The sequence below is a fragment of the Puma concolor genome, chromosome D2, assembly GCF_028749965.1.
Source record: "Puma concolor isolate L17-30 chromosome D2, mPumCon1.1.hap2, whole genome shotgun sequence".
Classification (NCBI taxonomy): domain Eukaryota; kingdom Metazoa; phylum Chordata; class Mammalia; order Carnivora; family Felidae; genus Puma; species Puma concolor.
In genome coordinates this window covers 3,543,268-3,557,832 of record NC_141677.1, presented here as the reverse complement: position 1 = coordinate 3,557,832, position 14,565 = coordinate 3,543,268, and the positions used below count along the sequence as shown (strand labels likewise).

The 14,565-nt window shown below is 40.1% G+C and overlaps 1 protein-coding gene across 15 annotated transcripts in view; it reads right to left on the bottom strand.

The window, feature by feature from the left end:
* PCDH15 (protocadherin related 15) overlaps positions 1–14,565 on the bottom strand; it is a 1,260,230-nt gene that overhangs the window by 199,566 nt on the left and 1,046,099 nt on the right. For all 15 annotated transcript variants that reach the window (XR_015241496.1, XM_086679475.1, XM_086679485.1 and 12 more), the window contains 2 exons: positions 4,672–4,977; positions 2,721–2,945 (listed from right to left, as the gene is read on the bottom strand). Coding sequence is in view for 14 of the 15 variants with exons in the window: in XM_086679475.1 (XP_086535601.1) it covers positions 2,721–2,945; positions 4,672–4,977 (531 nt within the window). In the remaining variant the exon portion in view is untranslated. The remainder of the gene's footprint in view (positions 1–2,720; positions 2,946–4,671; positions 4,978–14,565) is intronic.

Genomic DNA, 14,565 nt, shown 5'->3' with positions numbered 1-14,565 from the left:
GCCCCAATATTACTCAATAGAGTTTTAAAGCTTTTTGTGATCATCTGGGACCTGAGTGATCAGAAGAAAGACAGGCGAGTGTCAGCCTGCATTTGGGGAAATGTTCTGCAAATGTTATTATGCTTGCATCACCTTGAAAGAAGAAAGTGGCATTGAAAATGTCTACAATTGAATACTGGCTGGTTAAGTTTTGTTTTTAAAGTATGATAAATCAGAAATAATTTTGTATAGGTGAGGAAGGCCCGACCATGAAAATGTTTGACCTCTCTAAATAAGATAAGGCAATTGAGACAACAAAAATTAGGTCGACGCTCTCCTATTTCTGAAGGAGCGAGTCCCTCGATGAGCAAAACCTTTCCGATGTGAAAGCCGACGTGGAAGCCAGAAATGACACCCAAGTGTTAAAACAAAGGAGTGGTCAGGCAGCTTGAGATGCGTGTTTAGAGATGCCAGTCCCAGACAGAGAATGAGACTTACTTAGAACACATCTTGCTTGATTAGATGGTATGTTTGGACCCCATTTGATTCCAATGACTTCTATCAAAAAAAAAAAAAAAAAAAAAATCCAAGCAAATCAATCCAAGCTGAATGCAAAACAGGCAGGTCAGAGTCTGTGATGGTTTAGAACTCTCCATTATTGGGGCACCTGCGGGGCTCAGCCTGACTTGGGCTCAGGCCATGATCTCACGGTTCATTAGTGCGAGCCCTGCATCAGGCTCTGTGCTGACAGCTCAGAGCCTGGAGTCTGCTTCAGATTCTGCATCTGCCCCTTCCCTGCTTGTACTATGTCTCTCAAAAATAAATAAACATTAAAACAAACAAACAAAAAAAGAACTCTCCATTATGAACCACACCCATCTTGAGAGCAGGCCATCCCATCAGGGGAGATGGTCATGAGCAGCAAGTCTTTTCTTCCTTTTTTATTCAAAACAGCGAATAAGTGGCCATTTTGCTATTTTAAATGTTTTTAGTGGTCAATTCCACCAAACCGCAGAGGCAGGCAAGTGTAGACTGGGGTAACGTGGCCCAAACTTTTCACCTGGTTCAGAGTCTTTCTGCCACATGGTTAGTTCACTTAGGTCAGGCTCATGTTGGTCTTCGTTTCTGGGCTTATTGACATCTTTGTAACCAAAACACTGCCATGGTCCTAAAGTGCTTTTGTAAACAGATCTCTAAATTTCTTAGGCTAAATAAAATAACTTTCTTAGGCTAGAGAGATGCAAAGTGGAAGAAGTAGGCAAAAAGCCATTGTGGATGCCTGAGAAGGAAGGAATTCAAACCTTAATAAAATTCTCCAGAGAGCTTCTGGGCATCTGCGAGTGGAAGGGACACGTGTCCCCTTCCCAGTGTAGTTTAAAAGAGACAGCAGGACCCCAGGGAAGAAATATCACGTGTGCTCCGGCAGATAAGCTAGGTCAAGTGTAAAGAAGGAACGGTGGAATAATTTTTGTGTCTCTCTCTGATCGCAAGATTATCCACCCAGCAACAAAAAGACAGAACCAAGACCCAAAGATTCTTACAGTCAAGAACATTACAGCAATTACCTACATGGTAAATAAGGTCATGCTAATTATATTTTGGCACAGTCTTTAACAATCTTCTATGTTTTCATATCAGTAATTTATTGTCTAAGAAAACCAGTAGTATAGATTCGTTATTGGTTAAACAATCAAACAAAAATTCAAGAAAAGGGATTATTTCTTACTCTACCATTTACACATGGCAGTACCCTACAAAAATGTGCATAGTAAAAAACAAACAAAAAAAACCCAAAACAAAAAAACAAAAATTAACATGTAGAAAAGTTGCCTATGACCTTACGTACTTATGACTTGTGTTCTTTGTAACCTTGTATACGTACAGCCCTCTATGGATAGCACTTTCAAGAACTGGAATCATCCTCAGAACCTAAGTTTCTCTCACTGTAAGCGAATGTCCATCTGCAGAAAAGCGTCTGTGATGGTTTCCCCTGGGAAAGGGAAGGGATTTCCCCTTCCCTTTGGGAAGGAGCAGAGGAATCTGACAGTGGAGCACAGGGCTCAGGTGACCTTCACATACACTAACAATTGAGAACTGACAAATCCCTCCTCCTGTCTTCTTCTAAAGGTGTTACCTTAGAAATCACTAGAATCCCCAAAGACAAGATACCATGCTCTCTCAAGCAGTCACCTGGCACAGATTGCTACGATGGATGGGATGAGAAATCTGGAACAGCTAACAAAGTCCTCAGTGTCACAGACCCTGAACATGGCTGAGCCACATCCTGACCCCAGTTCCAGCTGATCCCCAAGCTGATTTTGTTCCAGAATCTTGGCTTGTGAACTAAACTAATTAGTTCTTGGGCCTTCGAACTCCTACTTTTTCAGTACCCTTTTTCTTCTTAGAACTTTTAAATTGGAGGATTTGGACGAAGTGATTATTCCTGGTGCTGTCAACTTTGGACTGAATTGTAGTCTGGAGAGACTGTAACTCGATTGAGAATCCAGAACTAAGGGGACATTCAGGCAGCCAGTGTTAAAATTCTTATTTAGAGTTTCATGCAAATGTATCTTCTACACTGTAAACAATGCGGCTTTTCCTCAGGTCTTTCACAGTGATGACCTCTGCTCTGGGTCTAGTACTACCGTGGTGTTAGGAACCGTTGCCCCAGACACTCAGGTGTGCTACAGACTCCGTAGAGAGAATGGAGTAGGCAACCAGGAGTCACCTGTGTTTCCTACCTTCACTATCACTGTGACAGTAGCAATGCCCGGTGGCATCGTTCCATAAATATCGAAGGCCTCCACGAGAAAAGTGATGCTTGCTTCCTGGTCTGGAAATGACTCATAGTCCAAACTCCTTAAGAGGGAGAGTTCTCCTGTAAATGGATGTAGTGCAAAAAAGTGCTTGACTTCTGGGCTTCTGATCCGATAAGACACATTTGCTCCGAGGTCAACATCTTTGGCCTGTAACAAGTCAAGCAGAAAGACGGTCATATCGACAGTGCTCCCAAACCAGAGGACGACAAGCCTGATGCAGGTCATGTGTCAGTACCTACAACAACACGAATTACATGATGATCAAAAGACGTGTTTTAAAGAAAAGCTTTTTTGTTAAGTAACGTATCAAAAAGAGGAAGGAGAGGGGCGCCTGGGTGGCTCAGTTGGTTAAGCGGCCGACTTCACTCAGGTCACGATCTCGCAGTCTGTGAGTTCGAGCCCCGCGTCGGGCTCTGGGCTGACGGCTCAGAGCCTGCAGCCTGCTTCCGATTCTGTGTCTCCCTCTCTCTCTGCCCCTCCCCCATTCATGCTCTGTCTCTCTCTGTCTCAAAAATAAATAAACGTTAAAAAAATTTTTTAAAAATTTTAAAAAATTTAAAAAATGAATAGATGAACAGAAGAATAAATGGAGAAATAGGGCCCTTTCCCTGGTTGGCACCTGCCTTTTTCAGAATGATTAATGTTTTGGCCTAAATATTTATTGAGTTGAATTATGAAAAAACTGCAAGTTCTTGAAATCCATGCTAACAACATTCAAGTTGTGGATGGCAGGTCAAGGAAGGACTAGATTTTTTTCCACCCCCCAAAATATACTTCGTAGACCGTCTGTGTCAGAATTAAAGGGGCGGTTGCTTAAAATGATTTCTGGGCCAACTGAATGTACTGAATCAGAATGTCCAGAGTTTCTGGTAGTATTGTAGCTGAGGACTGAAAAAACAGGCTTGAATGTGGGGACACTGTTAAACAGGACAGTTAGACTTCTGAAGAGCACTGAGAGTAAAAACAATGGGTTCAGCAATATCCCCTTTTGTAAAATATACGGCAAATCTCTACACATGTAAATATGAAAATATTTTTTGAATATATATAGGTATACATGATATGCTGGCATACATGCATATTTGCATATATGAAAATGTGACAATACTTATTTGAATATACACATGCACCCGTACATATGCACACACTGGCATGCATGCATATTTGCATATATGTAAATATGAAAATATTTATTTGATTACATATACATACATAGGTAAATATGCATACACTCTCATGCATGCATATCTGCATATATTTATATATGAAAATATTTATTTGAATATATACATACATAGATATATATGCACATGGCTGCATATATACATATATACATATTTGCATATATACATACATGAAAACACTTATTTGAATATATATATATATATATGGATATATGCATACACACACATGCATATTTGCACGTATGAAAATATAAAAATATTTATTGGATATTGTGGGAGTACAAAGATAAATGTCACAGAATACATATAAAAATTTAATCCTGGGTATCCTGGATGTACAAAGTGGGAGATTATTAACTTCTTCTTTATAGACTATTGTGTTGTCAATTTTTACAATAAATATGTAAAATTAATTTTATAAATTAAAAAAATTATTAACAACTGTTATTTGATTTCTTACAAATGTATCTTTTCTCCTCTTAATTTTTGGTATATCCCTGAAGTAAGGTTGTTAGATAAAATACAATATGTAATATCTGAGAGGCACTTATATTAAACATTTACTCACTGTTTATCTGAAATTGGAATTCAACTTGGTGTGTTGATTTTTTATTTGCTAAATCTGCAACCTGACACTAATGGAGATATTAAAATGTGGAATTCACGAAATTAATGCGTCTTCCACCCACCTCTATCTGAAGGAAGGTGGTCCCGGCTGGCAGGTTCTCTTCTACGATGACAGTATATGTTGAGTTAGTGAACACGGGACTGTTATCATCAATATCCAACACTTTGATGGCCAGCGTCAGAGTTGAGTGACGCGGGTGAACCGCCCCATCGGTTGCCACAACGACAAGTTCGTAGTAGTCCCTGACCTCTCGGTTAAGCTTCACTGCTGTGTAAATACTCCCGTTAGATGTGATGCGAAAGAGGTTATTGAAGTTGCCCAGACTGTAGTGCACCTGGCCATTTATTCCCGCATCAGGGTCTGTTGCCTGCATAGAAATTAAAAACAAAGGAATTCACATAGTGTGTTTGTCACGATTTTTTAACATTATATTTTGTTACACTGCCTTGCTAGAAGGGGTAGTTGATATGTTATGGCGTATTTTTAACTGAATATTCTCTCTAAGGAGAAAATTAAAAAAACAATGATGATGTAATGCAAAAGTCTATAACATGAAAAGAAATATACTATAGTTTCACTAATTTTTCTTCATTCAAAATGACCAGAACATAACTTGATAGTATCATTAGCAATAACAACATTATGTTATGACAGAAAACTCATATTACAATAATACTGAATTTTTCCTGGACCATCATTTCTTTAATGATTTTGAATTCGAAAATAAGAAACACGTGTCTAGTTTTTAATTAATTTAACATAACCTACTAGATGACAACTTAAGATGCTACATTACTTTTTGTTCAAGCAGTTTATATATTAATTTTCATATATATTTTTTTCAAGCCCTATGTACATGATCTCGTTTAATCCTCACCGTGTTCTTTTAATTTTTGTTTAATATTTATTTATTTTTGTGACAGAGACAGAGCATGAACAGGGGAGGGGCAGAGAGAGAAGGAGACAGAGAATCTGAAACAGGCTCCAGGCTCTGAGCGGTCAGCACAGAGCCCAACGTGGGGCTCGAACCCACGAACCATGAGATCATGATGCTTAACTGACTGAGCCACCCAGGTGCCCCAATCCTCACCATGTTCTTATGAATAAATATAATTGGTCCCATTTTGCAAATGAGACGACTGTGGCTTATGGAATGTAATGATCTTGCTTAGAGTTACATAAGAAATCAATGTACAGGGTCCCAGTTCTTAGTATAATGCCTCACGTATAAAACTACTTAATAAATACCTGTGGGATTAATGAAGGTTAGAACAAATGAACACATAAAACTAAGATTTAAAATTAAATCTGCCCCCAAATCCAAATGGGAGTAAAAGTGTAGTAATTGTAAAGCACCTGCAAAGGACTCTTCTTTGAAATTACAATATAATCTCCAAATGGTAATTGAGAATTATTGATACGATAGTAACATAGGAACCAAAAATTTTAAGTCACATAAAAATCACTTTGCATCAAATACAATGTGTGAATTTTGAGTAAACATTCTTCTAATAGAGGGTTATGAGAAATAATCTTATCCAAACTCAATTGTGATATAAATTTTGACAGTCACTATCAGCTACTGTGCATTTTGTGTTAAACAGTTGTTATTGTTTTGCTTTTGTTTTAATTTTTTAAATTTTTAAAAATATTTATTTATTTTTGAGACAGAGAGAGACACAGCGTGAGTGGGGGAGGGGCAGACAGAGAGGGAGACACAGAATCCGAAGCTGGCTTCAGGCTCTGAGCTATCGGCACAGAGTCTGACATGGGGCTCAAACCCACGAACCATATCATGACCTGAGCTGAAGTTGGACGCTTAAGTGACTGAGCTACACAGGTGCCCTTGTGTTACTTTTTTCCAAAGAAACTGGAGTAAATATTAGAAGCCATGAGATGCTGGGGCGCCTGGGTGGCGCAGTCAGTTAAGCGTCCGACTTCAGCCAGGTCACGATCTCGCGGTCCGTGAGTTCGAGCCCCGCGTCAGGCTCTGGGCTGATGGCTCGGAGCCTGGAGCCTGTTTCCGATTCTGTGTCTCCCTCTCTCTCTGCCCCTCCCCCGTTCATGCTCTGTCTCTGTCTGTCCCATAAATAAATAAAAACATTGAAAAAAAAATTAAAAAAAAAAAAAAGAAGCCATGAGATGCTATATAATTGTGCCCCAAACTGTTGCTAAGGAAAGGAAGGAAGACAAGACATTGGACTGCATTAGGAGCTAGGGACACAAATAATCATTTATAGTCCAGAAAGCCTGAATGCAGCAGGATGTGCTTTAACAGTACACATGCAGAGGTACCTCCACTTTTACAAACCCTAGCAAAGCGTATTGGGGGCATTGCGGAAAGCTTCTGTCTTGTCTGAAATGGTGAAGTCCAAGATGTGAAAGCCATGTTTGTAACTTGACATCACAGCAGGATTTGTCCATTTGACTCATCAAACAAAAATTCCCCTGGGAGGTCATTACCTCTTGAGGCTAAACCAGAGAACAGACGGAGGAGGGATTGCAGGAATGCCGAAAGAGGAAGAAACACCATGAACGACCTGAAGAGTTTCCATAGACACATGTTCTTCTACTTTTACTGTGTGCCTAGAACTTGCCATACAAATTACTGACAAATTAGTCAAGCTCGTCACTTAGAGGAAAAACTAAATGACAACACTAATCCCCCTTTGGGGGAAAAACACTTATTTTTTGTCTGAAATCACTGCATAAGTAAATAGAAAAATGTAATCCAGTAATATAATATAAATAGGTCTTATTTATTAGCACCACCATTTGTGGAAATTTCAGTGACATTTTGCTATCTGTGGGAATTTTTTTTTTAAGTTTATTTATTTGGAAGAGAGAGAGAGAGAGAGAGAGAGCAGTGGAGAGGCAGACAGAGAAGGAAAGAGAGAATCCCAAGCACTTATAGTCTCTGCACTGATAGTGCAGAGCCTGATGTGGGGCTCGACCCCACAAACTGAGATCATGACCTGAGCTGAAATCAAGAGTCGGGTGCTACAGTGACTGAGCCACCCAGGCATCCCTGTCTGTGGGAATTCTTAAGATCACAAAAGCAACTGTTTATATAACCAGTACTTTAAATGATCCCTGTTCAAAATATGTTTTTATTCATCCATATAAGGGAAGATGTGTTATAGAATTATTCAATTTGAGTAAAGTGGCTCTGTGTGTGTGTGTGTGTGTGTGTGCGCGCGCGTATGTGTGTTGGGTGTGTGTATGTATTGCTTTATATCCATCGGGCTGCTTGGCTGATACCTCCCAGAATGCCTCATGCATATCTGTGTTAGTTTTCTGTGGCTGCCATAACAAATGACCGCAAATTGAGTAGTTTACAAAACACAAGTTTATAATTTTATAGCTTTGTATTTCAGAAGTTCAACACGGGTCTCATCAGGCTAAAATCAAGGCACAGGAAGGGCTGTGATCCTTTCTGGAGGCTGTCGGGGAAGCTCCCTTTCCTCGTTGGAGGTGTTGACAGAATTCAGTTGCTTGAGTTGTAGGATTGAGCTTCCCCACCTAGTTTTCCACTGTCATGTGAGGACAATTCCCAGCTTAGAGTCTACTCACATTCCTTGGCTAATGGCACACCTCCTCCATCTTCAAAGCCAACAATGGAGAGTCAAGTCCCTCTCACTTTTGACTCTCTCCTCCTTCTTCTTCCATCTCAACCTTCTGACCCACTCTCCTGACATCCTCTTCCAGTTTGAAGGGTTTTTACAATTACATTATGACCCACCTGGACAATCCAGAAAAATCTTCCTATCTTGAAATCCTTAACCTTCATCACATCTACAAGGTTCCTTTTGCCATGCAGGGTAACATATTCATATGTGGGACATATTTGGGGGCCATTATTCTGTCTAGCATCGAATCAGAAGCTTAACATGTTCCTGACTGAACTCTCGATTTCTTCTGTGTCCAAATCTTGTTCACCTCCAACAATCGCCATTCAGTAAATGGTCCTCCTACTAACATAATAGGTTATATAAGAAAGAAAGTAGATATTTATGATACCTCCTTCATTTATCTTATCAATTATTCATTCATGCAACAATTTGAGAAAGCAAGTTTAATACTACGTATGAGGTTGAGTTGCGGGCTGTGATACATGTTATATTAAGTACCAAGGTCCAAGACCTAATGTCATTTACAAAATAATCCCTGTCTGTCTATAATGTGTTGCTTTCACCCACATATAATATCTCACTCCTAATTACCTTGGACCTAGCCACCACTGACTACAACTTAGATTACTAAATTACTTCTCTCTTTTTTTATTATTTATTTGAGAGAGAGAGAGAGAGAGAGAGAGAGAGAGAGAGAGAGAGAGAGAGGGTGAGGGAGACACAGAATCCAAAGCAGCCTCCAGGCTCTGAGCCGTCAGCATAGGCTGGAACTCACAAACTGTGAGATCATGACCTGAGCCCAAATCAAGACCTGGAAGCTTAACTAACTGAGCCACCCAGGTGCCCCAACTAAATTACCTCTTAATTCTTTTCTTTTACTTACATCCCTTCAGAGAGACCTTTTATAGAGGGGAAATAATGACATCAGTCCTCTGCTTAACATCCTTCAATGACTTCCAGTGCTTTGGGCAGTATTCAAATTCACCATCCATGGGCAAGAGGTTCCGTAAAATGCTTTCACTGTGTTCCCTCCAACCCCCAAACTTCTCCAGAAACTTCTGCCTCCTCGGCTTCTGCTGTCACTACCCGGCTACCACTTCCTCACACTCATCTTTCACGTGTCAGTGTAAATGCCACTCGCTCAAAGCAGTCTTCTCTGATTCCTGAAAAGGAGATTAGACTCTCCCGTCACACAGGCCGAGAGCTCTGAGTACCTGTCATTTACGCCACTTTGGATAATTTAAATTTATCTCTTTATCAGTGTGCTTACTTGTGTAAGAACTTCTCTCCTTTTTCACAAGGTAAGCCATAAGAGTATGGTCTGGGCTGTTTTGGTTTCACTGAACGCTCAATTCCTAGTACCGCGTCTGGCACACTTCATAAATGAATGCTATAGACTGGCACACATAAGTGGGTGTATTCACACTTCTATGTAGTAGTTGGAAGGTTTCTTAGAGTATTTTATTCACTGTACATCTATCGTTCGGGCTTACTTTGATTCTTGCTTTATTATCCTCTGCAATTGTGGGTAAGAATTTGAAACCAAAAACTGTGGAATTATCAGAGTTGCATCGAGGACTCTGATCACCTTGGTGAAACCACTGATTCCAAGTCTATGCTGAAAAAACAGAATTTTTTAGAAGACCATAGTAGTGTTTTATCACGACGTAAACAAGCACATGATAACAAGTGGATACCTTTGTACTTATAGCATTTTGCATAATGACAAGGGGGGTTATGGAGGTTGAGGTGGCTAATGACTGTTATATAAGGAGAGACTGCTATATTGTGGAAATGCTGATTGGTCTCAGTGTTCCCAGCTTATTTTTTGATGTCATTAACTTTGGTATGTTACTTTTTCTCCCTAGGTCCCAGATCTCTCAACTATAAAATAAAATAAAATATGTGAAGTGGGAGAACAGTTTGAATCTCATTTCCTACCGCAATGCATGTCAGAAGTAAAATTCACAAACGTGGCACAGATCGTCATTATAACATGAGTAAGATAGACTATAGCTTTGGAATGATTCTCTCTAAACTAGTTGCAATGCCATTTTTCTGTTCCATTGACTAAGATACATGTAAATTTAAGTAAATTTACATTATTACAGATTTAACCCAACAATTAATATCGAACAATGCAGACGCAGTACCTACAAGTGACCTGAGAAAGACCTCACCTTTTGATGATAACAACATCATCTTGATGATGCAAAGAGCTGGTCTAGAGGATCATTAGGACACTCACCCTGACAAGAGACTGGGATATAAAAGCAAACTTGCATTTCAGAAAGAACCTCCTAATCATGCCTGCATTCCCCAAACTGCTGCATTAACCATGTTTTCCCTTGGGAACTTCCTAACGCACATCAGCTCACAGAAGCGCTAGATTAAAAGGTCTTCTTTATTTAGGATTGTTGAATGGGAACCTCCTCCCCCATGTTTCATCTTGTTGAGAGGAAGGACAGGTTAGCAAGACCACGACCCTGGCTCTGTCTCCTCTCTCACTTGAGAGTGGAGAATGTGGCAGGAAGAATTGGATAACTGTCTCATTTAGGATCTATTTATAAAGATACTCTATGGTTTGCTTGTTTAGCTATGCAGGCTCTTCCCTGACGGACACCTACAATTCCAGTCTCATCCGTAGAAAACCTGTGTAGGTGAGTTTAGATGTAGAGGGTTAGTCGTTGATAACTTCAAACCCTGCCAGTGTTAACAGCAGTTTCCAAAGGAATTTCATCACAGACCCTTTCACACTACTGTTTGTTTAGAATACTTACTAGTATCTTGAGGGGCACACCATTTAACTACTGCTACAGCTCACTGAGCAGTGCCAAGAATAAGGCCTCCTTTTAATAATGTGTCCACGGTGCTTTTCATGCAATATTTCTTTGCATGGACTTTTTGTTCTCCAAGACGCACTTGAAAATGCCTATTGTGGGGCACCTGGGTGGCTCAGTCAGTGAAGTGTCCGACTCTTGATCTCAGCTCAGGTCTTGATCTCAGGGTCATGAGTTCAAGCCTTACATTGGGCTCCATGCCGGGCATGAAGCCCTACTTAAAAAAAAGAAATGTATGGGGCGCCTGGGTGGCTTAGTTGGTTGAGCGTCCGACTTCGGCTCAGGTCATGATCTCACAGTCTGTGAGTTCGAGCCCCGCGTCGGGCTCTGTGCTGACTGCTCAGAGCCTGGAGCCTGTTTCAGATTCTGTGTCTCCGTCTCTCTCTCTGCCCCTCTCCTGCTCATGCTCTGTCTCTCTCTGTCTCAAAAATAAATAAAAACATTAAAAACAAATAAAAAAATGCCTATCATGATGATGTATCCTCTCAACCATGTCGAGATTCTTAAAATGGTCTATAGTAAAATAATAAATGGTAGAGAAAACATAAAATATATATATATATATATATATATATATATATATATATATATATGCTTTCAGCAGGCCAATGGGAGGTTTTTCCAAATGGCTGAAATTGATAGAAAAGGCCAAGGGGAGAGAATGAAATATCAGATTGCAGGCCTGGCTTTGATAAAGGAACTCCGGTGTGAGTTTTCCTTATGCTACACTCATGGCATGTTAGAATGGGTTTTAAGGGGGAAAAGTAAGAGGAGGCAAAGATAGAGGGGAAGTCTGTGTTCAAATAAACAGATTTGGGAAACTGAGAGGAAAGAAAAGGTAATATGTTTTATGACCTCGTAATTCCTCCCATGTCATCACTGTTTTAAGTGAACAAAGTGACGCTCTGGAGGGATATACCTAAGGCACCAGATTTAGAAACGCCAAGCAATAGAGAGGTAGCCTCTCTCTATTCAACATGTTGAGCAAACTCTGGAAAGCAGTCAAGATGCCTGTGCATGGTTTACTCCAACCCACATTTTCAGCCTCGTCTCACTCTTCACTCTCCTGTACAAGCTCTACACACAGGTCAAATCAAGTCTCCACCTTTCCCTAGGACTCAGTATATACTTTTTGACATTTTCTTCAAGGCTTGCCACGATGATCCCTCATTCACTTCTGAAACTCCAAACATCCATCCATTATTCAAATCCCGGGGTTCCGGTTGTACCACCTCTAGGAAAATGTCCAGCATTTGGAGGTCATGTCAGGAATCAGAATTCCATGGTCAACAAAAGCCTCTTTGTACCACTTTTGGTTTACACTCTTTTCCCAAAACCATGGGTCCTTTCAGAAGGAACCTGTCTCACGACCCTCCATGTATCGGATTTTTCCAAAATATAGCCATCTGTTTCCTAAAGTGAGATGATTTCTGGACAGGAAATATCCAAACACCTATTCAACAGGTGGGTCAAAAATAAATGTTAGGGAGGGCATCCTCATAATAGGGTTTCAAAGTTCGAAGCCAGCTGAAGTATGAAATTTGACTAATATGTTCAATGTCAAGTGTGCCCTCCTGCACACGCGTGTGCATGCGCACACACACGCACACACACACACACACGCACACACACACATGCGCGCGCGTTTTGACCCAGTTCACCACAACTTAATTCCCTGAGTGCCCAGCTTCCAAGAAAGGATGTGCATTTGATGCTCAGGGAATAAAAGGCTGTAATATTCTTTAGGAAAATACTCCAAAAATGTTACAGAAACCGAGACTCACATCTAATAGAGACAAAGGAACTGGAATGTTTGCAAAATGCTATTTCCTTCCTTTTCCATCTCCTAATTAATAGAGGAGCATAAAAAAGGTCCTGTAAGTTAGGTGACATGGGCTGGCAAAGCAAGGTGGTTCCATTTATTTACTATTACAGATGAGTATGTAGATGTTAGACAAGATAACCGAACATAAAATCCCTTATTATCAGCAGTTTGTCAGGAAGTTTGCACTGATGTTTAATATCTAGCCAAGGAGCTCAGTGTGTGATGCTATAATGAAACCATTTATCTTCCCAGAAATCAATTAAAAGTTAATTAAAATTGTTAATAAGAAAAATCACACATCTCTTCTTCCTTGTACTACATCAAAGCGATAAACAGGAATAGCTGCAACTTTATAATCATCTGTCCACGGCTAACGCATTTTGTAATATACACCTTCCTATGGGGTCTGATTTGCGGCTACTTTGTGAATGCCTATTGTTGAGAAATTGGCTGATAGTCTGAGGTCAAATAAAGACCTCACTGGAAAAAACTTTGAATATTTACTAGAAAAAATTCTGGAAAATCCTTAATCATTAGGATTGAAGTTAGAGTATATTAACGACAACCAAGTAATTCTGTAAGAAAGAAATCAGATGATGTATAAGGGCATTTATTGAAATAAAACTTATTGACTGTTGAACGCCATTTTATAGCATACTACTTAAAAAAGGAGCTGGATAATGTATTTCTTACACATTATATTCATCCCATCCCCCCCATTATCTTTTTAGAGTGGCCAACTACGCATTATTTCACATCAATAGAAGTGGAAGCCTTTTGTGGGATACTTACATGGGGGGCCTATCAACTCTATAGAGACCTGCCTTTTAGATGGGTGGAAGCTACTGGGACAAAGCCTCGGGGAACAGTCCGATATCTACAACCTCTTCCATTGAGAAGTCTCTGGAGAGACTACTTGTGAGTTCTTTCAGTGCTTAATTCTGATTTAGAGTATGTTTTATAATCATACCCAGCCCGATTGATGTTTAGATATAAAATGATTTCTGTTTCTTCCCACAAAAATCAAACACATAGAAGAATTCTGAGGACAGAGAGAAATTGCAGCTATCAGACAGGTGTGAACCCCCACGCGGCACCTGGTTAGCCTGGGGTGAAGGCCGGACATAGCTGAGTTCTACTTTTTGCTTGCCTTTTACAGCAACTTGAGAGTCTGTGCATCTCACCTACACGTGGGGAACAGAAGCTGTGAGCGGGGAGGTCAGAAGGAGCAGTTGGGCAATGTACCCTTCATGACATTACTAACGGAAATACATTTTTACAATTGTCTAGTAACTTCAAAATACATAAAACAGTGGCTGTCTTTATTTCTTTAAAGAAGCTGAGTGATATCAAGGGCTGTGATTATGAGTGTGTAAGGAGAGAAGCAAGTGAGCAAAGGTGACAGCAAATTTTTCCTCTCTCCACACAGATGCCTTACGTTCATCACTGAGCCGTGGCAGAGACCACCTGGCCAGACAGTAGCAAGTGTGCGTGACCTCAAATCAACAAAAACATACTGGAGTGAAATGTTTTTTATCAACTAGTAAAGACTTAAATATTTGATATTTAATACTTAATCCCTAGGAATCTAGAAAACGCATATGTAAACATGTGATTTCTTACAGGCTTTAGCTCTAGGTTAGAAGCCAAAGCTTCCC